Source organism: Pantherophis guttatus, chromosome 10 (assembly GCF_059756535.1).
Source record: "Pantherophis guttatus breed Tessera chromosome 10, ASM5975653v1, whole genome shotgun sequence".
NCBI classification, from domain to species: domain Eukaryota; kingdom Metazoa; phylum Chordata; class Lepidosauria; order Squamata; family Colubridae; genus Pantherophis; species Pantherophis guttatus.
In genome coordinates, this window is record NC_142072.1 from 15,468,189 (window position 1) to 15,495,860 (window position 27,672).

Consider the following 27,672-nt stretch of genomic DNA (forward strand, 5'->3'; position numbering starts at 1 on the left):
AAGTGCTATTGCTATTGCTCTCCTGTCCTTCTATCAGCCTCCCTCCCTCCCTCCCTCTGCCTCTTCTCTTGATGCTTTGCACACCTCATGTTGTGGGTGAAAGTGTGTTTCCGATGTTCCATCTCCTGCTCAGTGTCGTAGCTCTTTCCAAAGCGTTTTCTGTAATGGTGGAACAGACTGTGGGCACGATCCTCCTGTCCACCAACGAAGTCAGCCATTGGATTGGCCATGATGTGGTGCTCTGTGGAATCTCCTGGCAGCTCATCACACAGTTTTGTTTCTAGGGAGGAAGAACAATGCATATGTGGATGTCACAATACCCACGGAGCACCAAAATGCAATAATCCAGTTCACAAATCCAGAGAAATATTCTGAAACCAGGGAATCTGAAGAGTTCTAAGGGCTGGCTTGACTACAGGTATGTTCACTGTCTTGAATTCTGTGTAAAAAAGTGGGATAAAAATTAAAAATTGAGGATAATATGCAGTTTTAAGCCACATTGCTCTCTTTCGCAAGAATAAATTATTCCTATCTTACATGATCCAAGTTGCCAAACATCAAATCAATATAGGAACACAGAGAAGGGAAGGGCAAACAGCTCCAGGCCAGAAAGTCATTAAAAGATCATATAAATTTCCAAGTGCCTTAAGCAAGTGGCCTACGGAGAGGGTGGAAATTGCATCTGAAGCGCTGTAATACAAGCCATAAAATCTGTCCAAATTAAGATTGTATAATATCCCTGCAAACTCCCTTGGCTCTGATAGGGTGGAATGGAAGAAGAAAGAAGAAGGAGAAGGAGAAGGAGAAGAAGGAGAAGGAGGAGAAGGAGAAGGAGAAAAAAGTAGGAGAAGGTGGAGGAGAAGGAGAAGAAGGAGAAGGAGGAGAAGGAGAAGGAGAAGGAGAAAAAAGTAGGAGAAGGTGGAGGAGAAGGAGAAAAGGGAGAAAAAGAAGGAGAAGGAAAAAAAGGAGAAAAAGGAGGAGGAGGAGGAGGAGGAGAAAAAGGAGAAGGAGAAAAAGAAGGAGAAAAAGGAGAAGAAGAAGGAGAAAAAGAAGAAAAAGAAGGAGGAGGAGAAGGAGGAGGAGAAGAAGAAGGAGAAAAAGAAGAAAGGAGGAGGAGGAGGGGGAGGAGGAGGAGGAGAAGCCTTTTCATTTGGGTGTTTCAGTTTTGGCTTGTGCTGCTAGGAACAGGAGCCTGTGGAGGTGAAAAATGGCAATTGGAAACCAGTATAATTGTTGGGTTTGCAAGCTCAAAGGGGCACAGAAAGAAATAAGGAAATTGTGTTATCCCAGTTCAGAAATCTGTCAGCTGTTTGCTGTTATTGCTATGCTGTTCCTTTTTTTTTAGAGGCAGTCTTCAATTTATGACCTCAATTGAGATCAGAATTTCTGTTGTTAAACAAGGCAGCTCTTGAGTCATGCCTGATTTTACGATCTCCCCCCCCCCTGGTGGTTGTTAAGCAACTCATTGCAGTCATTAAGGGAATTCTGCGCTCATTTAGCCAATCTGGCTTTCCCCCATTGTCAAGGACATGCAGCACACTCCAACCCATTCAACTATATAAAATAGAAAAGGCCATTCAGGAGGGATGTCAGCTGGTCAAGAGCCAGATCCTAAGAAGCCTCATCTTTAGAGAGCCCCATAGCTGGACATTCTAAATCAGAAGTCTTCAAACTTGGCAGCTTTAAGACTTGTGGACTTCAACTCCCAGAATTCTCCAGCCAGCAATTCTGGGAGTTGAAGTCCACAAGTCTTAAAGCTGCCAAGTTTGGGGATCCCTATTCTAAATGATGGTATCTCCCCCTATAAAATAACCTGATCCCATTTATATGAATCACCATTTCTCTGATGAAACCATTTCCGCAGAGAAGTGGGACAGAACATTTGGGGGAGATATTAAATTCGGGACCTGCCCCAGTTGGGTTCCGTCGATATGATGTAGATTGTTTTCTCTTTGTTCTGTTGTTCTCAATCCTTATTTTTGCTCTAGGGCTGTTCACAGCTGTTTCAAGTGGAGTGGCACAGAAACGTCAGGGACAAATAAAGAAACAAATAAACAAGCAGATTAAAGAGAAGCTTGAGCTACTGAATGTACGGCATCCTAGCTGCCCCAGAAATGGACCAAATTAGTAAACCCACAAAGCTGGGGGGAAAAAAATGTCCATGGCTTATGTTTTTGAGGACAAGAACTCAAATGGAGTTTGCTATAGGCCAGTGATTCTCAATGTTGGCTGCTTGAAGATGTGTGAACTCCCAGAATTCTTCAACCAGAACACAGAAGCTGAAGTTCACACTTCTTAAGTTTCCCAAGGTTAAGAAACAATGCTATTTAGGCCATGTAGAAATATCATCATCCTCATCCTCATCCTCATCCTCATCCTCATCCTCATCATCATCTCAGGTTGGTTGAGGCAACAGGTTGGATTTTACCTCATCTCACCTTGTCAAGCCACTGTATACTTTTCCGAGAGTCAAGGCCACGGACCCTGTAGAGCAGGGGTGTCAAACTCAATTTCATTGAGGCAGTTTGGCGGTTCGAATCTATTTATTTATTTGTTTATTGGTTCGATTTATATGCCGCCCTTCTCCGGAGACTCAGGGCGGCTTACAATGCGTTAAGCAATAGCCTTCATACTTTTGGATATACCTGCTTAGTAGGGCTTTCAGGCCCCCCTAAGCGGTGTTTTTTTTAATACAAAGTCAGTTTATTGCCCCCACAGTCCAGGTCCTCATTTTACCTACCTCGGAAGGATGGAAGGCTGAGTCAACCTTGAGCCTGGTGAGATTTGATCTCACCAGGCTCGCAGTAATTGCAGGCAGCTGGCAGCTAAGTGCTACTTTAACAGCACTTTAGTCCACTGCACCACCAAGGCTCCTAATCCCTAGTAGAAGTCTCCTGCATAAGCAGGGGGTTGGACTAGATGACTTCCAAGGTCCCTTCCAACTCTATTACTGTTACCTCGAAGAGCCAGGGGTGGGTGGGAGTGGTTTGGCTGGCAAAGTGCTGCAGGAGGCTGTGGAGACCGAAAATAGCCAGCAGAGCAGTGATGGGTTGCTACCGGTTCTACCTTGATCAGCGAACCAGTAGAGGCGGTGGCGGTGGGAGGCTCCACCCACCTGCGCCAGACTCTTCTGTGCATGCGCAAAAGCACACAAGCGCACACGAGCGAACTGGTAGCGATTGGTTTTGCAACCCATTACTGCAGCAGAGGCACAATGGGCCGTCCCTTTGATATTTCCAGATTTAAGACTTGAGTTTGACACCCCTGCTATAGAGTGATTCTCTACTCTTAGAACAAAAAGCATTTCCAAAAATTGAACAATGCCTGCAGAGGTGCTCTTGCTAATTCTACCGTGTGCTTACAACAGTTCATTTAGTGACCATTCCAAGTTACAGGGAGTGTAACTTATGACCGTTTTTCACTCTTATGACCCTTGCAGCATCCTCATGATGATGTGATCAAAATTCAGATGCTTGGCAACTGACTTGGTAGCTGCTCTTCCGTCTATTCATCAGCGCCATTCTTACACTTTTGTTCTCAATCTTTTAGTTTATTCTGTGTAATAGAACCACCCGATTGCTATCCAACCCAACATGGAGATTTAGCTTGAGAGTATACCAGGGGTGGGCTTCCAAAATTTTAGCAAGGGATTCTCTGCCCGGTTGCTGGGTGGGCGTGGCCATGGTGGGCATGGCCTAATCGGCTTCCTGCACCATGGCGGGGGTGGGAGCTTTTGCCCTCCCTGGGCTCCGGAGGCTTTCCTCGAGCCTTGGGAGGGCGAAAACGGCCTCCCCAGGCTCTGGAAGCCCTCTGGAGGCTGAAAACGGCCTGTTTTCGGCCTTTCCAAACTTCCAGTCGGCCTGTTTTTCACCCTCCCAGAGCCTCCGCGTGCGCCCTGCACTTACCTGCCTCCAAAACGGGCTGCATGGGGACTCCTGGGAGGGGTGGGGTAGGGTGGGAGGATTAGCCACCCAGGAGTGGGATTTGGGGGTTTCTGAATTGCACAGAATCTTAGCTAGAGGTTCTCCCGAACCCCTGCGAACCTCAAGCAACCCACCCCTGGAGTGTACCCTTTAGCTTCATTTTTTCTCTCTCTCTGAGAAGAGCGTCTGCTTGGGTATGACATGTGATTCTGATCCCTGCAGTGTTGTGAAGTTTGCAACAACGGTAGTCACCCTGAACACAATGGGCAAAAGCTCGAGGGCCCATCTCCCCAAATATTTTGGCATGCAGCCAGGAGATTGAATCCTTCTGACTCACCATTTGATTTCAGGACGAAGACGGAAGCTGGGAAGCTGTTGGAGAAGTCGCTGTAATTGATCTCATACTTGTCGTAGTGGGATCCCAGCAAGCTGTTGTAGCCCTTCATCTCGTAATGCACCGGGGTGACTCCACAGCTGGCATTTGTCACCCACATTGTATAGATATTCTTTTTCTTGCCCCAGTTGGTTATGCTCTGCCACACGGAGGTGTAGATGCCTTTGAAGTATTCTTCTCTTACAAACTGGAGGAACAACAGAGAGAAGTCTTTGAAAGAGGCACTGTTGTGACTCCGACCCCCGAGGCCGACTTATCGAACATGAAGGAGAGGAGTTGGCCAGGCCTCCCTCTCCAGGACCCTCCTCTCTGGCAATGCCTCAGGTGTCTCCCGAGGGAGAAGAGATTGGCCAGGAGCCAAGTATCTCCTTGCAGTTGGACAGTGACGGAGATAAGTCTTGGCTGGATCCACGCCAGCGTCGGAGAGACAAGCGCACGCAGAAGAAAAGGAGGTGTGCCAGAGATTAAGCTGAGTCACTGGACCACACCCCACAGGCGATAAAAGGGGGTGAGGTGGCCATTCAGACTCTGTGACGGACAAAACAAACTACTAGCGAGTCACATTATATCTTTGAAACAACGTTATCTGCCTTGGATCTAATACGGACTGGACTTGACAATTCTTGAACTGTGTGTATCTTATTGGGTTTATCGGAGGAACAACCCCTCCCTCTGAGTAAAGTTCTTGGCAAGCAGCTACTGGGTTGCTGCCAATCCTCTTATCGAAAGAATTTGTTGTCTGCCAGTTTTATTTAACCCCTGGCTATCTGTTTGTGTGTGTGTGTGAGACGGGGACAGAACAGGCACAAGAGAGGCTGCATTGTATCAATAAAGGAGAATATTTGTAGCTTAAGGTTGAAACAAGGAGACTTCAGTGCTCTCTGAACTTGGTTGTTTTCGTGCAGTTCGGTAATAAAACGTCTGCAAGAAAACAACCAAATTCAGAGCGCATCAAGGACCCCCCTCAAACTGCATTGTTCCAGTCAAGCTTTTTGATTGGAATTGCATACTGTACCAAGCCTGGTTCTTGTAACTGTATATCAGTGATGATGTTCAGCCGGTTCTATTCTGCTCCTCCCACCTGCCCAGTGTAATCACGTCCCATTTTTGATGCTCTGCGCATGCGCGGAGATGGCACCTGTGAGTGAGGCAAGCATGCGCATGTGCGTGCTCACTTTTGCAAACTGATAGCGAAGATAAGTGAATACCACCCCTGCTTTATATGTATATTGCATATTGTATTGTATATTGTAACTGCATATGGCTGCAGGCCAGGGGTGGGTTCTACTTACCGTTCGCAACGGGGCTGCGTGTGTGATTAAAGCTTGCGCAAGCGCTCTTCTGCACATGCGCAGAAGCATTTTGATGACGTCAGGGTCGGTGGGCGGGGCCTCCCGCCGGTTTTACTACCGGTTCTATAGAACCAGTGCGAACTGGGGGTAACCCACCACTGCTGTAGGCTTTGGGTCTGGCTAGTCTAAAGAAAAGAAGAATTAGGGGTGACATGACAGCAGTATTCCAGTACTTGAGGGGCTGTCACAAAGAAGAGGGGAGGTCAAATTATTCTCCAAAGCACCGGAGGGCAGGACAAGAAACAATGGTTGGAAACTGATCAAAGAGAGAAGCAACCTGGAATTAAGGAGAAACTTCCAAACAGTGAGGACAATTAACCAGTGGAACAGCTTTCCACCAGAAATTGTGGGTGCTTCATCACTGGAGGTTTTTAAGAAGAGACTGGACAGTCACTTGTCTGAGATGGTATAGGATCTTCTGCTTGAGCAGGGGGCTGGACTAGAAGACCTCCAAGGTCCCTTCCAGCTCTATTGTATTCTAATTCTAATACACCGGGGAAAAAAACAACAATCCCAAAATTGGCTAAAGTCACTCAAGTTACTGCAGAAGAATTCATGGCTTACAAACCACAATATAGCTAGGCTAAAACGTCATGGTAAACGAAAGCCACATGATTGCTTAGGACAGGGGTGTCAAACTGGATTTCTTCAAGAGCCAGATCAGCATTATAGTTCTCCTCCACAGGGCAGAAGGGGGACGTGGGGAGCAGGGAGGGAGGAGACAGGATGGATGCCTTCTGCACTTTACTGGACAAAACAGGGTGCAGAGGGGGTCACGTGCGGGCCATTTTCAGCCTCCATGGCCTCCTGCAGCACTCTGCTGGCCAAAAATGGGCCACAGGGGTGCCTTGGGAGGCACAGTGGGCTGGTCCCCCAAGCTGGATTTAAGTACTTGAGTTTGACATCCCTGGCTTAGGGTATTATATGATCCCAGTCTTGAGACAACCCCAGAAGGATTAAAAAGTCCCATTATCCTCTTTGGTGTCCTCAGTTTCATCCAGAGCTCAATGTTTTACTGTTCCCCTGCTTTGTTAAAAGTTTGGAGAATGGCTTTAAGAAACAATGGGGATCATCTTTGCAGATGTTTGGGGAATTTATTTTCTATTTTAAATCCTCCTCTGTCTTCATCTTCTCTTGGAGTGTAGCCTTGGCATGCTATACAGAGGAGCCTGGGTGGTCTCTCAGCCAACAGGAGTCACACACTCATTGTCTTTTTCAATTGGCAGCTCAATTTTCTGGAAGAAGAACTTCTCATGGATGATTTAATCCATAGAGAAGTAATGATCGCTAGTGATACCAGGTGTTGAATTTGGCACCTCTACAAAGAAAGCAGGAGCTCTCCTACTGAATTACCATTCCTTCCTCCCAACTTCCTTTGTACGTGGAATGCACCAGAGGTGGGTTTCAGCAGGTTCTGACCAGTTCTGGAGAACCGGTAGTGGAAATTTTGAGTAGTTCGGAGAACCGGTAAATACCACCTCTGACTGGCCCCGCCCCCATCTATTATCTGCCTTCCGAGTCCCAGCTGATCGGGAGGAAATGGGGATTTTGCAGTAACCTTCCCCTGGATTGGAGAGAGAATGGAGATTTTACAGTATCCTTCCCTTGCCACGCCCATCAAGCCACACCCACAAAACTGGTAGTAAATATTTTTGAAACCCACCTCTGCAATGCACTTTATCAACATTATCAACATTATCCTGAGTTCTTGGTTTCACCTAAAGGGAAACCAAGTGGCAGCAGGTCTCAAGCATTGGTGGAATTCAAATTTTTTAACTACCGGTTCTGTGGGTGTGGCATGGTGGGCATGGCAGGAGAAGGATATTGCAAAATCCCCATTCCCTCCCCACTCTGCGGCCAGACAGAGGTGGTATTTGCCGGTTCTCTGAACTACTCAAAATTTCTGCTACCAGTTCTCCAGAACCTGTCAGAACCTGCTGGATTTCACCCCTGGTCTCAAGGAACCCACAACACACTTTGGACATGTCAAATCTATCTCCTGTGGGTTTTGGTTTTCCTACCAGTGACAGCCAAGCTTCCAGCCAAGTAGCCAACATCCCAAGTAGCCAAGAAATACAGCTTCTGTGTCAGCTCTATTAGTGGTTAAAGACGCTGAACCAGCCCGGGTTTGATAACCGGACCCTGCTTGATGGGGTGAGCTCCCGTTACTTGCCCCAGCTCCTGCCAACCAAGCATTTCGAAAGCATGAAAATGTGAGTAGATAAATAGGTAGGTTCCCTATTTAGAAATTGCTTCTATCAAAGAGCTAATTTTTCTTGGGTGTGAGACGAGGATGGCTGATGCCCTGTGGCTTTGTAAACGAGGCTTATAGTAGTAGATAGAACTAGAATAGTAGAATAATATTAGAATGGTAATTGGAATAGTAAAACAAAGGAGCAATTTCCTGACGGTGAGAACAATTAATCAATGGAACAGCTTGCCTCTGTAAATTGTGGGTGCTCCATCACTGGAGGTTTTTAAGAAGAGATTGGACAACCATTTGTCTGAAATGGTGTAGGACAGCGTTGGCAAACCTTTTCGGCACCAGGGGCTGAAACGGGGGTGTGTGTGTCAGCGGTGGGTTTCAAAAATTTTTACTACCGGTTCTGTGGGTGTGGCTTGGTGGGCGTGGCACGGCTTGGTGGGCGTGGCTTGGTGGGCGTGGCAGGAGAAGGATACTGTAAAATCTCCATTCCCTCCCCAATCCAGGGGAAGGCTACTGCAAAATCCCCATTTCCTCCTGATCAGCTGGGACTCGGGAGGCAGAGAATAGATGGGGGCGGGGCCAGTCAGAATTTTTACTACCGGTTCTCTGAATTACTCAAAATTTCTGCTACCGGTTTTCCAGAACTGGTCAGAACCTGCTGAAACCCACCTCTGGTGTGTGTGCATGCGTGCCAGAAACCGGAAGAGCAGCCGCCCGGCCTGCGCGCATGAAGACCAGCTGGCTGGTGCACATCCACAGGCCAGAAACCAGAAGAGTAACTGCCCGGCGTGTGCATGCGCACCAGGTGGCTGCTCTTCTGGTTTCCAGCGCTCCCAGACGTGTGAAGACCAGCTGACTGGCGCACAGAACCCAAAAGACCAACAGGCAACATCTCACATGCCCGGAGAGATGGCTCTGTGTGCCACTTCCAGCACACTTGCCATAGGTTCGACATCACGGGTGTAGGGTTTCCTGCCTGAGCAGGGGGTTGGACTTGAAGACCTCCAAGGTCCCTTCCAGCCCGGTGAGTATATTCTAAGGTACCACTTTGGGAGGAAGGTAACAAACATTCTATGCACCTTGGTGTATAATCATGCTGGCTACATGTCCATGGATGGAAGCATCTTCAGACAATGTTGGTTCTCCCAGTTAAGAAACAGAGATGAGCACCACCTCCTAGAGTCGGATATGACTGGACAGGGGAAACCTTTGCCTTTCTCTTTATCAGAAAGACAGGCTGCCATGATTTCAAATGGGGGTCTTTGAAAGCAAGGAGGATTTTGAGTCCTTCATTAGCAAACTAGCTACAAACAACACTGTGAAGTTTCTCGCCCACATCTGTAGCATCGTGCTCTACCAGACAGCGATTTGGCATAGGTCAAATAACAGCTTGCCATCCGATGTGTGTGACAAATGCCACCTCGAGCAGCCATCGCAGAAGAGAGATTTCATTACTGTCAAGGCAACAGCATCTGGGTGAAACCTGCCTTGCAATTTTATTAGAAACTTGGCATGGGGAATAGCAGCTTTGTCGCAGAAATAAGTGGCTGACTCACTAAAGGCAAAGGGCAGGCTAAGCTGGCTAAGGATTTGTCCATGTGCTGTTCTCAATTGGAACAGCTTTCTCGGGCCTATCGAACGAGAGGAGGGCTGGGGATATTAGTGTTTCTCATGGTCTGTTGAAAGAACCGGGGTGCGCCGAAGGTGCAGTAATTCTTGGTCTCCAAAAGCAAGTGAGCTGGGGAAAGACTGCAGCTCAATGGTAGAAGATCTGCTTTGCATGGAGAAGACCTCCAACATCAGGGGGGAAAAAGTGTTTTGAAATTACACATTCTAGCCAATGGCTGGCATGGTTGTTTATTTTCTAAATAAAATATTTCCCAGATAAATAACAATTTAACCAAGTCCAGGCTACATTATAACCATGATTCACAAATTGCATTGACTATATTTTACACAATGCGCTAGCAAATCATAAAATCCACATTACAATGTTGGTGCTATATCAATCTAACAAATGTGGCTTGTTCGGTTTGGCCCAACAAGTTGGGGAAAATCTGGCCATTTATAGCCTCTAAACCATAGTTTATAGCTTAGTGAAATGTAACAGCAAGTAATATCTTATTCAACAAGCCATGTTTATCACCGCTGTTTTGCATGATGGATGAATCTAGCACTTGGTCGGGTGTTGCCAATATTTGCCAAATAAGATGCAGAAAGGTATATATTTAAATTATTTAAATATCTCACTGTCCAGCCAATATGCCAGACGGAAACTATATTTTCCCCAAGTTCAGTCTTACAAAAATGTATTAGGCAGAGGAAGAGTGAAATTATTCAGATTTTTAAAATAAATAAATAATGCAAGTAGAAATAATTTTTTTTCATAAGAATGAGTTACCTTACATGTAAGAAAAAATAGAGATATAGGCAGGGGTGGGCTTCAAAACCGTTAGCAAAGGTTTTCTGCCTGGTTACTAGGTGGGTATGGCCATGGTGGGTGTGACCTAGTCGGCCTCCTGCACCACAGGGGTGGGGGGTGGGGGGTGGGGGAGTGTTTTTGCCCTCCCTGGGCTCCAGAGGCTTTTCTCGAGCCTCCGGGAGGGCAAAAACAGCCTTGCCAGGCTCTCTGGAGGCCAGAAACAGGCCCGTTTCCAGTTTTCCTGAACTTCCAGTAGCCCGTTTTTCACCCTCCCTGAGCCTCCGTGCATGCCCTGCACTTACCTGCATCCAAAACGGGCCTCGTGGGGACTCCTGGAAGGGGCAGGGTGAGGTGGGCGGGGCGGGGCAGGGCCCACCAGGAGTGGGGTTTGTGGGTTCTCTGAAGTGCACAGAATCTTAGCTAGAGGTTCTCCTGAACTCCTGCAAACCTCCAGCAGCCCACCCCTAAATATAGGATGCTTGATTCACTGTGGACACTACAAACTGACAAATTCCTCCTATTTGTGGAATAGGGGGAATGTATAGGGTTTCCTGCCTAAGCAGGGGGCTGGACTAGAAGACCGCCAAGGTCCCTTCCAACTCTGTTTATTCTATTCTATTCTTTCCAAAGATCAGCCAGGTAACTTTCCAGCTACAAATCCAGCTTGACGTCTTGGACCCCTTTCTTCTCCCATTGCTGAGCTTTGTTGACTCACCTTGAAATCTTTCATGTCGGGAAAGACTCCTTGTGGCTTCACATGGCTTTCTTTGGTGCCATTTAACAGGAAGCACTTCTGAATATTGACCACATTTTCTGTGGTGGCTGGTGTAATCTTGAACAAAGCACCATAGGGCTCTAAACATCCAAGCTGCAGCGTCACCACCTGGCCTGCAAAAATGACAATGTGAGGTAAACAAACGGTAAACAAAATAAAGAAGGAAAGAAATGTGGCTAAGCCACAAAACGCACACACTAAGGATCTCTGGCTTGCTCAAGCAAAGGGATCGTGTAGCAGGAAGCCATCTGTTGAAACTCCTTCTGAGGAACCCATACAGTCGTGCGGAGATCCCAATTCAAAGGGCAAAATATACCGTATTTTTCAGAGTATAAGATGCACTCCCTCCCCCCTCCAAAAGAGGCTGGAATTTTTGGTGCGTCTTATACTCCGATTTGAGGTGCTAGTGAGTGAAGCAATCTTCCATGCTTTGCCTGCTTCTCTCATTGCTGCTCCCTGACAGTCAGCTGTGCTTTAGAAGCTGTATTTCATCCCCAACCAGGGACCCCCTCAAAACCAGTGAACTAATGTGCTGAAATTGACCAGATTAAGGATGCTAGCAGGATGAATACCTAGTAGGCAGAATTTTTTCCCCCTATTTTCCTCCCCAAAAACTAAGGTGCGTCTTATACTCCGGTGCGTCTTATACTCTGAAAAATGCGGTAATTTGGAGCAGATCCATGCGTGTTGTTCCAAATCACAATTTCCCTTTCCCAAGGCAAACAAAAATGCAACAGACAAGTTAGGTCCCTTTTTCTTTCACTTCTCATTCAACTGGATGAAACAAAGGAGGAACAATTGCAGGAATTGGTTATGTCTAGTTTAATGAAAAGAAGGACTAGGGGAGACATGATAGCAGTGTCCCAATATCTCAGGGGCTGCCACAACGAAGAGGGAGTCAAGCTATTCTCCAAAGCACCTGAGGGCAGGACAAGAAGCAACGGGTGGAAACTAATCAAGGAGAGAAGCAACCTAGAACTAAGGAGAAATTTCCTGACAGTGAGAACAATTCATCAGTGGAACAACTTGCCTCCAGAAGTTGTGTGTATGCCCCAACACTTGAGGTCTTTAAGAAGAGATTGGACAGCCATTTGTCTGAAATGGTATAGGGTTTCTTGCTTGAGCAGGGGGTTGGACTAGAAGACCTCCAAGGTCCCTTCCAACTCTGTTATTCTGTTAAATTGTGTCAAAGGAGAAGACCACTTTGGAAAAGGTGGAATGAAGGTTTTTCCCAGGTGGAATGAGGTTTTAAAATACGTTTACCATATTTTTAAAAAAAGCAGTCCTCCCTGTTCCCTTTGATCTTCTTTCTAACCAAGCCTTTGCCTTAATGGAGATCATGCTAATAATCACTTACGTAATATCACAGAAATTATGTATTATTTGCTCTTGTTCCGGAATATTTAGGAAATCACCATTTTCATATCCAGGGAACAAGGAATTCCATAATACTTAGTCTTTTCTATTTGTTGCGTTCCAGGTGAAACATTGCTCATCTAGCTGGTAGCATTTAGTCACCTTGGCTGATCAGGAGAAAATTAGGCTGGAGGGTAAGCCACCAGGAAGTCCCAGAGCTTTTGGCTGGACTGGAAAGTTTAAAAAAAAGTACCTCAAAAGAACCTAATAGCAAGCCAGCAAGTTGTTAGTAAAACTACATGGATGGATGTCCATGAAGTCACCGGAATCAAACAAGATCCGAAGAGACTTCCTGTTCCATAACAAATTAGAGGATTATGCCTAAATCTCTTTCCTCCATACAAACACATTCATTAGATCTTCTGTTGCCTAACTGGAGTGCCTCTTCATGCAGAGATGAAATAGTAGCTCATTAGAGAGACGCCCGTATCTGAAACATCTTCTCAGATGAGTCTCCTGGCAGGCTTAATGAGTTGGGAAATTCTCCTTATGGTCACCTAGCTGTAGGAGAAGTGTGGGCAGAGCTGAGGGCAGAGATAAGTGTGTCATCAACTTGGAATTATGACATTCCCACAAGTAGTTCAAGTCCAACCTCTCCTGAATTCTGTTGATCCTAATCTGGCGCCAATTTAATATTGAATTTTAGTAGATTGCAGCACAGAATTCTATGCTGCAATCTAATGGATTGTCCTGATTCTTTTCATCTGACATTAGCTTAGTTGCCTCCATGTGCTCTGTTGTTTCCCTATGCTGACTGGGTTCAACTTCTGAACCTTGGTTGAGGGAGGACATCTCAAATGTTTAGCAGTGAATGCAGCTCACATGTACATATGTAGAGAGGGAAGCCTTTTGCCACCACAGTTTGGAGAAAATATCACAACTGGCTAAAAGTTTGTAGAGATTCTCAGTCATCCAGGTCATGATTGTCCCAAAGGTGTTTTTTTTCAGGAGGCAACTGGACTTTCATTTTTTTCTTTTGAAGACGTTTCACTTCTCATCCAAGAAGCGTCTTCAGCTCTGGCAGGATAGTGGGGAATGAAATGATTTATATTCCTTAGCAGAGAACTGGTAATTTGCATTCTTTTAGAGAGGGTCATTGAAGTACTTGGAGGTTTATCTGTGTCCTCAGGGTGCTTTTAGACTTTTAGCTATACAATTTGGGATGAACACCCATTGAAGGGTATGGGAGTAGAAATGGATTTCCAGAGGAAAAATTGCAGACTACAGGAACCAGGAGCACCACTCAGGTGACCCTGAGGACACAGATAAACCTCCAAGTGCTTCAAGGACCCTCTAAAAGGATGCAAATGACCAGCTAGCTGCAAGGAGTATAAATCCTTCTGTTCTCCACTATCTTCAAAAGAGTGATACCAGGAGCACTACGAGAAAGTCTAGTTGCCTCCTGAAAAAGCACCTTTGGGACACAACTGGCTAGCTTCACATAACATAAAAAGCCACAAACCATGTTTTAAGTCCCAAAGGCAAGGCTCACCCATCACCCAAAGCCCAAACTACATACACTTTAACAACGATTTGCGAACCAGATCTTGGGAGTGGCACTCCATCCATTTAAATTGGAGCCTTTTACAGTGGCATTATCCAGGACCGAACTCTAGGCTTGCTGTGTTCAAAAACGCATGTGCTCTTTTCACTAAGCCAGGGGTGGGCAACTGTGGCCCTTTTACAACCTGTGGACTTCAACTCCCAGAATTCCTGAGACAGCTTGGCTGTTCCTGAGACAGCTTGGCTGTCACAGGAATTCTGGGAGTTGAAGTCCACAGGTTGTAAAAGGGCCACAATTGCCCACCCCTGCACTAAGCTACATTGGCTCAGATTCATTCTATCAGGTCCTCACTGGGGTGGAGTTTTCCTGCTAATTCAATATTAATTACAAAACTGTGGACTTGGAACAAACTGTGAGAAAGGTTCTTTGGATAATCAAAATGCCAAGGACAAGCTGAACCAGGAAGGATCTGTTTGAACAGACTGTACCTTCTTGGCAGGTTGGTCCATCAAACAACCATTCCTAGCAATCGTGACAAATTCTTGCTTGATGAATTATATGTCCGTCCGAACACACATGTGCAGGGAAAATGCTAGAGTGGATTACAACGATGATCTACCAAAGATCAGGAGAAGGTCAAAGTACACCTGATGGGTAAAAGTACTCTGCCATGAATCACGATATCTGTGATCAAGAGCCGGCTGAAACCAACTCAACCACTCCTTTAACTGTCTTCTAAATTGTAGCAATATTTCATGACAAGATTGATGAACGTTGGCTAGCCAGAGTCCAACACTTTCAGGTTATAAATTAGGAGGAAAAAAAAAGAGGCGCTCTGGGTATGTGTGTGTGTGAGAGACGCGTGTAAGAGTGTGCATATAGTGTGTAAGAGCTCCTCTAATCGATAACTGTTTTCTTTGCTGTTTTTTGCCTGCTGCTTCGGTCACTGTCTTCTCCACCCTGAGAAATATTGGTGGAAAGCAAGAAGCTACAAGACAAAAGTTGCTAACTATCTGATTAATAATTTAGATAACCTCTCTGCTTACATTAGTTGGGAAAATCATGTTGGTCAGCAAAGTGTACCTCTAATTAGCTGTGCTAAGATTGAGAAACCTAAAGGGACCATTGTATTCAAGCCCTGGTCCAGTAAACCAATGAAATTATCATCATGTACGCTGTTGCCTTTGCTTTGTCCCCTGGGGACAAAGTTCTTAAGAGGGAACAATGCTCCCCCCTCTATGTCCCCCTTCCCAAGAGGGACTAGCCCAATCCTCTGCCGTGTGCAAGAAAACCAATGTTATTCTATATATTGCAGTTGACTACTGCAACGCTCTCTACCTAGGGCTGCCCTTGAAAACCACTCGAAGGCTTCAGCTGGTGCAGAATGCGGCCACACGGGTTGTGATGGGAGCATCCTGACACTCCCATGTTACACCCCTCCTGCGCGACTTGCATTGGTTACCGGTTGCCGTTCGGGTGAGGTTCAAGGTGCTGGTTATCACCTACAAAGCCCTTCATGGCCTAGGCCTGGGATATTTGTCAGACCCCCTGCAGCCAGCGACAATTCCCGATCGCCCGGTGCATTCCCACAGACAGGGCCTCCTCAGGGTGCCGTCCACCAGACAGTGTTGGCTGGTGACCTCCAGGGGGAGAGCTTTCTCTGTGGCGCACCCACCCTTTGGAACCAACTTCCTTTGGAGCTCCGGATGGCCCCTAATCTTTGCTCGTTCCACCGCGATTTGAAGACCTGGTTGTTCCACAGCCTGGACTGATGGGGGGGTTTCTTAATGAATTTTAAATTGTTTTAAATTGGAATTTTAATTTTATATTGTCTTTTAATGAGGAACTGTGCATCTTTACCATTGTGAGCGACGCTGAGTCCTTGGAGATAGGGCGGCATATAAATTGCATTATAAATAAATAAATAAATATTGCATTTGTTTTTGTTTCTATTCTTGAGACAAAGAGATAATTCTAACTTTAGGGGACTTGGTGCTCTCTGAGCTTGGTTCTTTTCTCGCAGGCCTTTCATTATCCAACTAGGTAACATCATCAGTGCTAGATGGAAGTGGGATTTGCTCTCTATTTTGTTGTGTACTTTTGGCAGATCCCAGGGAACTGAAGATTAGTGGTCATTTTATCCTAACTTTGCCTAGAGTTTGTATATTCCTTTTCTAATATTTATCTTTCGATGTGAAATTTTATATCTATTGTTTTGATATTAGTTGTTTGATTCCACCCGAGGTTGCTTTTCGGGAGACAGGCAGCTATACCAGTTTGATCCGTAAATTGTAAATCTTCAGAGTTGGGTCAACATATCCTGGTTTGCCATTGACCTGTTTGACCCCTTTTGGAGATTTAATTCTCCCCAAAATGAAAACTGTGGGTTCTTCTCTTTTCATTTAGTGAAGGCACCAGTTTCTTACCGTTATAATATTCAATGCGACTCTTGTTCCCAGTCAAGTTGTACCAGGCTTCAAACGGCTCTTCGATTTCAGCGTAAGGGAGACTGATGACTCCTGCAGGACACAAGGAGTGACTCGGATCAATCAAACATTTGCTATAGAAAAGTCTAGGTGGAAACACCACGAAATTTAGGGTTATTGATTGTAGGAGATGACCAGGCTGAGCCCAAGGGTGGGGTCAAATGCATCATTAGTTTGGAGTGTCTATGCCCCCGTCACTTAAGAACTTTAAAGATTTGTTTAACAACCATGACAAAAAAGGTCATATCCAGTGGTGGGATTCAGCCAGTTCGCACCACTTCGGGAGAACCGGTTGTTAACTTTCTGAGCAGTTTGGCAAACAGGTTTTTGGAAGAAATCATAGGCAGAGAACCGGTTGTTAAATTACTTGAATCCCACCACTGGTCATATCAATGGGTATGACTCACTTAACAATCATCTTGCTTAGCAACAGAAATTCTGGTATCAACTGTGGTCGTGAATTGAGGACTATCTGGATAGATAGATAGATAGATAGATAGATAGATAGATAGATAGATAGATACATGATACATGATACATGATACATGATAGATAGATGATAGATAGTTGATAGATAGTTGATAGATAGATGATTAATAGATAGATAGATAGATAGATAGATAGATAGATAGATGATACATGATACATGATACATGATAGCTAGATGATAGATAGTTGATAGATAGTTGATAGATAGATGATTAATATAGATAGATAGATAGATAGATAGATAGATGATACATGATACATGATACATGATACATGATAGCTAGATGATAGATAGTTGATAGATAGTTGATAGATAGATGATTAATAGATAGATAGATAGATAGATAGATAGATAGATAGATAGATAGATAGATAGATAGATAGGCAGACCCCATCTTTATGTAAGAAATGTTGAGTCTACTTATGTAAAAGACCAACAAAAATCCATTTTTTCAAACTTGTTTCTAACATTTTCTTAACATTAACAAGCAATTTAGCTGAAAAACAAGGAAAGTGGTATTTTCCATCACAAAGGAAAAACATGAACTTCACAAAGGTCTGTTCAATCTTAAACTCCCAGAGTAACTTTTCCAATTAGGCAGTGACACAACGAGAGATGTTACATTGACAGCTATTAATTTGCATGGCATTTTCTTGGAAATAGGGCATGTCTAGTTTTGGGGTTTTTCTTTTTTTAAAAAAATGTGTTCGGTGATCTCTCAGGCTCCACTGTGGTTATACTAAAGGCCTGCCTAGGTGGGGATATCCATTATTTGTGCAACTGCCTTGCTCACATATATTATGAGATAAATATAAATTGCACATTTAGGTTTTACTTTAAAGAAAAGCAAGCTGAAGTAGTCTCCTATTGTGTGATTCATGAAATCTGTCTTTATAGTTAATATTGTTATGCTTTTATGATGTTAAGCCAAACATCCTCTCTCTCCTTCTTATGGAAATCCTAGAATAGAATAGAATAGAATAGAATAACAGAGTTGGAAGGGACCTTGGAGGTCTTCTAGTCCAACCCCCTGCTCAAGCAAGAAACCCTACACCACTTCAGACAAATGGTTAGCCAACACCTTAAAAACTTCCAGTGTTGGAGCATCTACAACTTCGGGAGGCAAGTTGTTCCACTGATTAATTGTTCTAACTGCCAGGAAATTTCTCCTTAGTTCTAAGTTGCTTCTCTCCTTGATTAGTTTCCACCCGGTGCTTCTTGTGCTGCCTTCAGGTGCTCTGGTGAATAGTTTGACTCCTTCTTCTTTGTGGCAGCCCCTGAGATATTGGAACACTGCTATCATGTCTCCCCTAGTCCTTCTTTTCATTAAACTAGACATACCCAGTTCCTGCAACCATTCTTCATATGGTTTAGCCTTCAGTCCCCTAATCATCTTTGTTGCTCTTCTCTGCACTCTTTCTAGAATCTCCACATCTTTTTTACATCGTAGTGACCAAAACTGAATGCAATATTCCAAGTGTGGCCTTACCAAGACATTATAAATTGGTATTAACACTTCATGGGATCTTGATTCTATCCCTCTGTTTATGCAGCCTAGAACTGTGTTGGCTTTTTTGGCAGCTGCTGCACACTGCTGGCTCAATCTAAATGGTTGTCCACTAGGACTCCAAGATCCCTCTCACAGTTACTACTATTAAGCAAGGTACCACATATACTGTACCTGTGCATTCTGTTTTTCTTGCCTAAATGTAGAACCTTACTTTTTTCACCATTGAAATTCTATTCTTCTTTCTTTCCATAAAATTCAGGCAAAGTCTTATTGACCCAAAGGATCTACTCATTTAGAAACGCCTTTGTTTTTCTCCTCAATTTCTTTTTTCCCCCCTCTCACTCTCTCTCTATATATCTGAGATAACAGGACTAGGTGGAACGTGAGAAGGCTACAGAACAGCACCCTGTTGGCATTTAGACAAGGAAAAGGGATTAACTTTTATTAAAGAACTTAAAACAGGTTGCAAAGAGGTTCCCTCAATATTAGAATTGATCCAAAAGCTGTCAGTCCTATCTTTCTCTGTCCCTAAATATGCACTCATAAATCTGTCAGTTTGACAGATGGAGGCTTGATTGGGAGGACGATGAATCTCCCTTGATCCAACTTTCCACTCAGACCTCCCAAATACTTCCATCCTCAATTCTCCCCTACCTCCAGAATACAATCTCAGAGTCAATTCCCTGGGCTACCATGCTTTGATGGACAGTTCTAATAACCAGGCATCACAGAAGCGCTAGAAGTCTTTTGCTGATTAGGGAGGTATATAAATCAATCAATCTCATAGGTGCCACAACTGACTCAGAACAGTTGTGAGGTTGGTGGTATGACAGCTCTTTTTTTTTTTAGATCTTCAGGGGTTTCCCCCCCCTCCCAAAAATCCTCAAAAACCAGTGCTTGTTTAAAATATTTTGGATCAGAAAGCAATCATGACTTTCAACTGGTCCTCACATTTGCACCTGATGGTAGGACAAGAAGCAATGGATGGAAACTTATCAAGGAGAGAAGCAACTTAGAACTAAGGAGAAATTTCCTGACATTTAGAACAATTAATCATTGGAACAACTTGCCTCCAGAAGTTGTGAATGCTCCAACAATGGAAGTTTTTAAGAAGATGTAGGATAACCATTTGTCTGAAGTGGTGTAGGGTTTCCTGCCTAAGCAGGGGGTTGGACTAGAAGACCTCCAAGGTCCCTTCCAACTCTGTTATTCTGTTCTGTTCTGTTCTGTTCTGTTCTGTTCTGTTCTGTTCTATTCTATTCTATTCTATTCTATTCTATTCTATTCTATTCTATTCTATTCTATTCTATTCTATTCTATTCTATTCTATTCTATTCCTATTCCTATTCCTATTCCTATTCCTATTTCTATTTCTATTTCTATTTCTATTCTTTGACCATTGCAGCATCCCTACGGTCACATGATCCAAATTCGGGTGCTTGGCGACGGACATGTATTAATAACGGTTGCCGTGTCCCAGGGTCATGTGATCAGCATTTGCAACTTTCCCAGCTGGCTTCTGACAAATAAAGTCAATGGATGGGGGGAGCCAGATTTGCTTAATGACCGCATAATTCACTTAACAACTGCAGCGATTACGACGGCAGCGATTTGCTTAACAACCATGGCAAAGAAAAGGTTGCAAAGAATGAGGTGCGATTCACTTAGTAACTACCTTGCTTAGCAATGGAAATTCTAATTCCAGTTGTGGTTTGCGTCTTACTGAGCACAAAATTGGATGTTAAAAATGAAATCTGCCACTGTTTCCTCCTTCGGCATAGAAACTATTCTATAGAACAGGCAAGAATACCTTGTTGATTGGAGAAAAATTCCAGGAAGAAGTGAAAGAAAGCACATCGTAAAAGCTTCCTCTGCTGGCATACCCACTCCCAAGGAAAATGTAAAGTTGTAAAGCTGGATAATTGCTTTTTGTCCATGTCTGGCTTTTCAGCCTAGAGTGAAGCTACACAATGGGGATTTGCCAGGCAGCTATTAACATGCGTGAACCCGTGTGTTCATGTGCCAAAGCAAGAGAGGCACTTTGCACAACTTCAAAAGGACTGTCCCTCCTGTGGAAGGAAGGGATGTACATGTATCTTGTAGCAAAGCTTCCAAAGGCTCTTTAATGACTCCACCCTTTGATTCAGCAAAGTTTAAGATTCTGTCATCAGATAAACTCATTCCTGGAAAGATACACCAAGCTCAATAAATCTGGGTGCCTCTAGATCTCTCCTAAGATTTGCCAAAAACCTACACAGGTAAACAAAAAAAAAAAAGGGAAGAAGCTTAAAGCAAGGCATTCCCCAGAGAAAACTCTGCCCAGGTAGGTTAACAGGATTCTGACAACTCCCCACCCTTTTCTATTTGGCTAAGGGGAAGATGCCAATTATAGTCTAGATTTTGCTTCCTGTCAAATCTTTGCTGGTGCAAACTTGCATTTTCAACGCGCCCATAACCCACAGTCATAAAAAGAGCCTAAACTGGATACTTCACAAAAATGGTTGCAAAATGTAACACAACATTGCACAATTGAGAAAAGAAGGGGAAGAAAAGGCAGTGTGAAGTGTGTACACATCACTGTTCCAGATGGCCAATTATTTTCTTCAAGGTGATTGTATGTTCTTGGCATGCACCCTGAATCCTGAACCCTGGCCTCTTCTAGTTCTTCACTGGGGGATTTTCACATTACAGTAAGTTGGTGATTATTGGCTTAGCATATTGAGTGAACCTAATCACTGTTGTTTATGAACATGGCTTAGGGCAGGGGTCAGCAATCTGCAGCTCTGGAGCCACATGTGGCTCTTTAATCCCTCTGTTTTGGCTCCCTGTTGCTGGTTGGCTCCACAATTGATAGGGCTTTTGTTTAGGACAGGTAGAGGAAAAAGGACGCCACGCTAGGAGGAAACTCTATGGTGGGGGAACAGGACTTCTGGTCAGCAGAGGAAAAAGAATGCCGTGTTAGGAGGAGACTCTATGGTAGGGGAACCGGACTTCTGATCGGCTCCAGAATTGAATGGGGCTTCCGGTTAGGACCTTTGTGGCTCTTTGAGTGTTTAAGGTTGCCGAGCCCTGGCTTAGGGTGTGGTATGAAGCCAGCAAACCAGTTAAACAAACCAGGACTTTTTGCATCCTGTGAACCTGATTGCATCTATTTTGAAAGTTTGATCTTTAACAAGTTGCTTTAACAAGTCAGGGAAGACATAAAGCCGTTATCTTTAGAACAGGACGTTGTGGAGTTATAACTGCAATTGTCTTTAAGCAAGGATTGTGATAGCCAGGGCTGATGAGATTTGGCAGTCAAGAACATCTTGAAGATCACAGATCCTCCACTGGAAGCAAAGAAGGCCAAATAGGAGAATTATATGATATGCCCTTAGAAAGCCAACAGGTATAATCGCCAATATTCAAAGGGTAATGGTCCAAAGCAGGTGTATCCAACCTTGGGAACTTTTAAGACTTGTGAACTTTAACTCTGAGAAGCCAGAGGAGGAATTCTGGGAGTTGAAGTCTACAGGTTTTTAAGTTGCCAAGACCTCTGCTTGCACCTCTGGTCCAAAAGTTAAGTTGCACCTCTGGTCCAAAAGATATTTGCACATTTTCAGTTGTGCTTTACGCTGCTTGGAGAGCTGCGTGGTTTATAAAGCAGAGGTTCTCAAACAAATTCAGCACCTCTATTCTCTTGAAAAGGAATTGCAAGGGAAAATGACAAAATGGTTTTAAAATTGAGTGGCTGAGTTACCCAGGTCAGATTTTTTTTTTTTTTAGTCAATGTGAAGTAAAATGATTAAGAAGTGTTGGTCAGTGGTTTCCCAAAAAGGCACCCTGGATGGAACTTACCTTTGACATGGTAGAGGCCTCCAAAATCTGGGGTTGTGTTAGAATAATTGCACATATTTCCTGAAAGAAGGGAAAAGAAAGGTGAATGTAAATGTTGAATTGCATTACACTTGCCAGCAGATTTTCTGCAGAAACCAAGGAACAAAGAATGGGAAATCTAGAAGAGAAGACTAGCATGGCAATATTGACATCATTGGGCTCATATATGATGCTAAGTCATATTATGGTCTCTTTGTTTTTTGGCATAGTGTGTTGTACCAATCAAGCTTAGTAAATCAAAATACATGGTTCAATATGTTGCACAAAAGGGGTCAATTGTAGTTTATCAGTCCTTGATTTACGACTGGACGCATAGTAACCATCATTAGTAAACCAAGGGGACATGGTTTAGTATGTTGCACAAAGGTGGCCAAATCACAATCCAGTTAGGGTTATGTTTAGCACAATGTACAGGTAATCCTCGATTTATGACTGGACCACTTGAAGTTGTGACAGACCTACCTTGAGGCTATTTATCACTAGATTTGAAATTCTGATGGCTGCTCCCCCGCCCCCCGTCATGTGACCAAACTCTGCAACGTGATTGCATTTATGTCCTACAATCAAGTGGCCCTTAATGATGGTTTTTGCCAAAACCTGGCATTTACATCCGGTTTTTGCCAAAAAAACGTGCCCATTGCAAACCGTTCATTCATTTACCATCTGTGGCATTTGCTTAACAACCCCCACAAAAAAGGTCATAAAATCAGCCTGTTTGCGAGCATCACAACAACTGTGATGGACCTAAATTGGGGATTACCTGTATAAATCCCAGCCATAAACCTCCTGCTATTTGTTTTTATGCAGGTGTAATTAAGTGACAATAAGAAAATCAATACCATCCTGCTTTTAGTTCCTATTTGTAATGGAGTCACCTTGGAACAAGTTAGAAACAAACAGGGTTTCCACCCTATGTTCTCCTACCTCCAATAAAGGGAGACCATAATACAGATTTATAAGCCAGGGTTGCTGTGTTGATGACAGTGAAATAATGTATGCAAAGTGCTTTGACGTTTCAAAGTGGATGCATCTCACCCCGGTAGACATCCACATATCAAGCAACAACAACAAATTCATGGTACTAAAAAATGGCTGGCAGAGTTGCCCCAAATTTACTCAGCTTTGCTTCATCGCTAATAGCAACAATAATAATTCATATCGGCACACCCTTCTTTCACACCTCCAGAGTTTATTGCACTTATGGTTTAGATCAATTTCCCCAACAGTGCCTCCCATTAGAGCCCTTCCATGAGAAAATGGCAGTTAAGAAGTTTGATAGAGAAAGAGAGAGAGAGACAGAGAGACAGAGACAGAGACAGAGACAGAGAGACAGAGACAGAGAGAGAGGGAGGGAGGGAGGAAGGAAGGAAGGAAAGAGAGGGAGAAAGAAAGAAAGAAAGAGAAAGAAGAAAGAAAGAGAGAGAGAGAGAGAGAGAGAAAGAAAGAAAGAAAGAAAGAAAGAGAAAGAAAGAAAGAAAGAAAGAAAGAAAGAAAGAAAGAAAGAAAGAAAGAAAGAAAGAAAGAAAGAAAGAAAGATTTCATGTATATAAATCACATAATGATGTTTCTTACTGGAGATATATAACGTTTCAGACAAATAGTTGTCAATCGGCCACGGATTGGACATGTCTGATCTAGAAGTTTGGAAAACCTGATTTAGATGTGAGCACATGCCAAACCAATATCCTGGTAGTCTTCAGATTATCAACTCCACTCTAAGTAGAATCTGCCCATATGCAAGATGCGTGCAAATCAGGCATCCTAGACTAGAGGATCTCCAAGGCCCGTTTGAACACTTTCAATTGTAAGTGTCTTCTGCCAAGCTTTGGACCTCAAGCAAGGAAGTAAGCCAGTGGTGGGTTTCCATTTTTTTTACTACCAGTTCTGTGGGCGTGGCTTGGTGGGCGTGGTGTGGTTTGGTGGGTGTGGCTTGGTGGGCATGGCAGGGGAAGGATACTGTAAAATCTCCATGCCCTCCCCACTCCAGGGGAAGGTTACTGCAAAATCCCCATTTCTTCCCGATCAGCTGGGACTTGAGAGGCAGAGAATAGATGGGGGCAGGGCCAGTCAGCATTTTTACTACCGGTTCTCCAAACTTCTCAAAATTTCCGCTGCCAGTTCTCCAGAATTGGTCAGAACCTGCTGAAACCCACCTCTGAAGTAAGCACCTTGATCAAGAGACAAGGGACAGAATCTTGGAAACTGCAATAGAAACCTCAAATTGATTATATTCATTAAGAGTCAGTCTCTTTGTACGATTTCCAATCTTTGTACGATTTCCAAACTTCTAAAAGTCTGGACTGAGCTGCCATTTATGAAGTAAGCTACTAAGGAACACCTCTCCCATCTATTGTTTAAGTCTAGAGTTGCTCCAATTTCATTGTCTTTATATATTTTATGGAACCTTTTAAACAAGAAGATAAAAGCTGACACAAATTAATATAAATCAGGAAGAAAAAAAATTTAAAAAGGCAAAAAAAGTGGAAGGAAAGAAAAAAAAACTGAAGAAAAAAAATATATACCAAAGTTACAGAAGTCTGAAGAAGTCAATATTCTTCATAGCCGTTATAAGTACGATGACATTTTAACCTCTCTCTCTAAAGTTAAATCATGACTGTCTTCTTTCTATAATCTATCTTCTCTTATCATCGAAACCATAAATCATAACTTCATTTTTACGGAAAAAATTCCATAAGAGGCTTCCAGTCACCAATAAGGGTAGATGATGTCTTTTCTCTAATCCAAGAAGTCAATTTATCAATTTCAGCAAAATCTGTCAAATTCACCCACCATTCCTCCACAGTGGATGGTGTCGAATCTTTCCATCTCTGTGCACACAGGAATCTCGCTGTTTGCTCTGGTCTTTGACTGCAATAAACATCAACTTGACTTGAATCTCACTACAACTCCCATTTCATTCTCAACCATGTCAGGATCTCTCACATTCATCATGTTGTAAGGTTGGAGGGAATTCAGAAGCAACGTTCTCTGATGAGATTCTCCCTTTGGAGCAGGGGTCTCCAACCTTGGCAACTTTAAGCCTGGGGGACTTCAATTCCCAGCTTTGCTGGCTGGGGAATTCTGGGAGTTGAAGTCCACCAGGTTTAAAGTTGCCAAGGCTGGAGACCCCTGCTTTGGAGAACTCTCCCCACCAAAATGGGAGAAACTGCTGTGTTCATGACATCCTGGAAATTAATTAAACCCTGTTTGTTCCCAAAGTCTTGGAACTGAGGAATGGAGACAAACGATGCTTTTATAATGAGTGATGATGGCCACTAGGGCAGTGATGGCTAACCTTTTCTGGAACGAGTGCCCAAAGTGCGCCCAAACCCCCAAAATGAAATGTGTGCGCAGTCCCCGGGTATGCGCCTCGTCCCCGGGCATGCACATGTCCCCGCATGTGCACCACCTACCACGCATGCACGCACGGTCCCCTCACCCTTGCCCTGGCTCACCACACATGTGCGCGTGGCCCCCCATGCATGCCCAACACCACGCATGCACAGCAGAGACCCGAAGACCAGCTGGCCAATGTGAGGCACGCATGCATGCGCAGCAGAGCTGAACTGGGGCTATGACTCACGTGCCGTCAGAGAGGGCACTGCGTGCCACGTCTGGCACACATACCATAGGTTCACCATCACGGCACTAGGGTATCAAAGTGTAGGAGCCTGACTAGGCCACGCCCACCATGGCCACGCCCACCCAGCAACTGGGCAGAGAACCCGTTGCTAAAATTTTTGAAGCCCACTCCTGAACATACCAAACCGCAAACTATCCTCAATCTCATTATAACTTGGTCCAAATATTGTGTGAAACACAGACAGTGTAGATTGAATTCTAATTTACCTTCCTTTTGACGGAGACTTCAAAGAGTATCAGTTCTTGTAAGATTCATTCCCTGTTATTAAGCAACTTCACTTGGAAAAACACAATCCTGACCCAACCACAAAAACAAGAGCAACACACAACCTGAAAATGGAGCTGATCCTTTCTTCAAAGTCAGCACTTTCCATGACCACAGCAGATTTGAGCAAAGCTACTTGATGAAGAAGAGATAAACTGCTATCACCTAGGAATTCAAGCCTTACAGCTTGTTTTCCACCCTTGTTTGCTTTCTTGTCCTCCCTGTATTAAGTAGCTGGGCACAGAACAGGAGAAGCAGTTACAAACGAAATATTCCTGATTACTACTGACTCCCAGGCAGGGCTGAGTTGTTTGTCAGCATTTCAGAAAAAACCCAACTCCAAGTAAAGACTCTGAAGCAAGCATTTTTCAAAGTTCTATTTACTAGAATAGGTAAACTGGCACATCTGGGAAAACCCGAATCTGAGGGGTCCGGGTTTTCCCTCAGGAAATCAAAAAAACCCCAAACCATCCCCTCACTCCTCAGTCGATCACAGGCTCCAATCAACCGCCATCCCAACTCGAGACCTCACTCTGAGCACTCCTTCTCCAGATGTAGGATCAGCCTGACCTTGAACGACAGGAAGAATGCTATTATGTCTACAGACAACCCCTCTACTAACTCCCCACCTCCTACTTTCCCACACACGAGAAGTGGCAGCATGGAAGCTTCCGGCCTAATATGGCTTCCAAAGGTGACACTGTTGAGATATTCACATGTTCCATTAGGAGTAAGTTCTGGTTTTTCAAGGCTACGTGCCCTAACCTTCATTTTTTCTCCCCCAAAACAGCACTTTTCCTGGTAATTGAAATATACAATTTCCTCTTTCTTCCCTATCTTTTTGTCTTCTCACTTTTGGACTTTCTGTTCCAACACTGGAACAAAGAAATTGTGATGGAGGACCTACACAATTCTTAAGACCTTTTTATTCCACCAGGCGGGCCTGGCCTAATTTTCTCCCCCTTTTTAAATAATTTTTTAATATTTTTAATATTCAAAGTTTAATTTGTTTTAACATGATTGGGGTTTTTTAATTTGTCTGGGCCAAACTATTTAATTCGATTTTATTTCTGCTTTTTAAATTTTGTATGTATGTATTTTATTGTTGGCTGTGCACCGCCCTGAGTCCTTCGGGAGTAGGGCGGTATATAAATCAAATAAAAGTAAAAGTAAAAGTAAAAGTACACAGTGGTGGGATTCAAATAATTTTACAACTGGTTCTCTGCTAATGATTTCTTCCAACAACCAGTTCACCAAATTGCTCAGAAAGTTAACAACCGGTTCTCCCGAAATGGTGTGAACTGGCTGAATCCCACCACTGGGTCTACAGATAGAGATCTAGGTTTCTTGATTCTCAATTGTTGGAGGATTTGAGAGGAATATTGACAGCAATAACTAGCTAGCTAAAACC

At 43.9% G+C, this 27,672-nt stretch overlaps 1 protein-coding gene across 1 annotated transcript in view; it reads right to left on the reverse strand.

Annotated features, from left to right (window-relative positions):
- The window catches only part of LOC117663529 (digestive cysteine proteinase 2-like), a 56,208-nt gene that overhangs the window by 15,065 nt on the left and 13,471 nt on the right, over window positions 1-27,672 (reverse strand). Inside the window, exons 2-6 of the mRNA XM_060691489.2 lie at window positions 22,316-22,375; window positions 16,419-16,511; window positions 11,013-11,185; window positions 4,261-4,504; window positions 85-280 (exon numbers count right to left, since the gene is read on the reverse strand). Of these exons, the coding sequence (XP_060547472.1) occupies window positions 85-280; window positions 4,261-4,504; window positions 11,013-11,185; window positions 16,419-16,511; window positions 22,316-22,375 (766 nt within the window). The remainder of the gene's footprint in view (window positions 1-84; window positions 281-4,260; window positions 4,505-11,012; window positions 11,186-16,418; window positions 16,512-22,315; window positions 22,376-27,672) is intronic.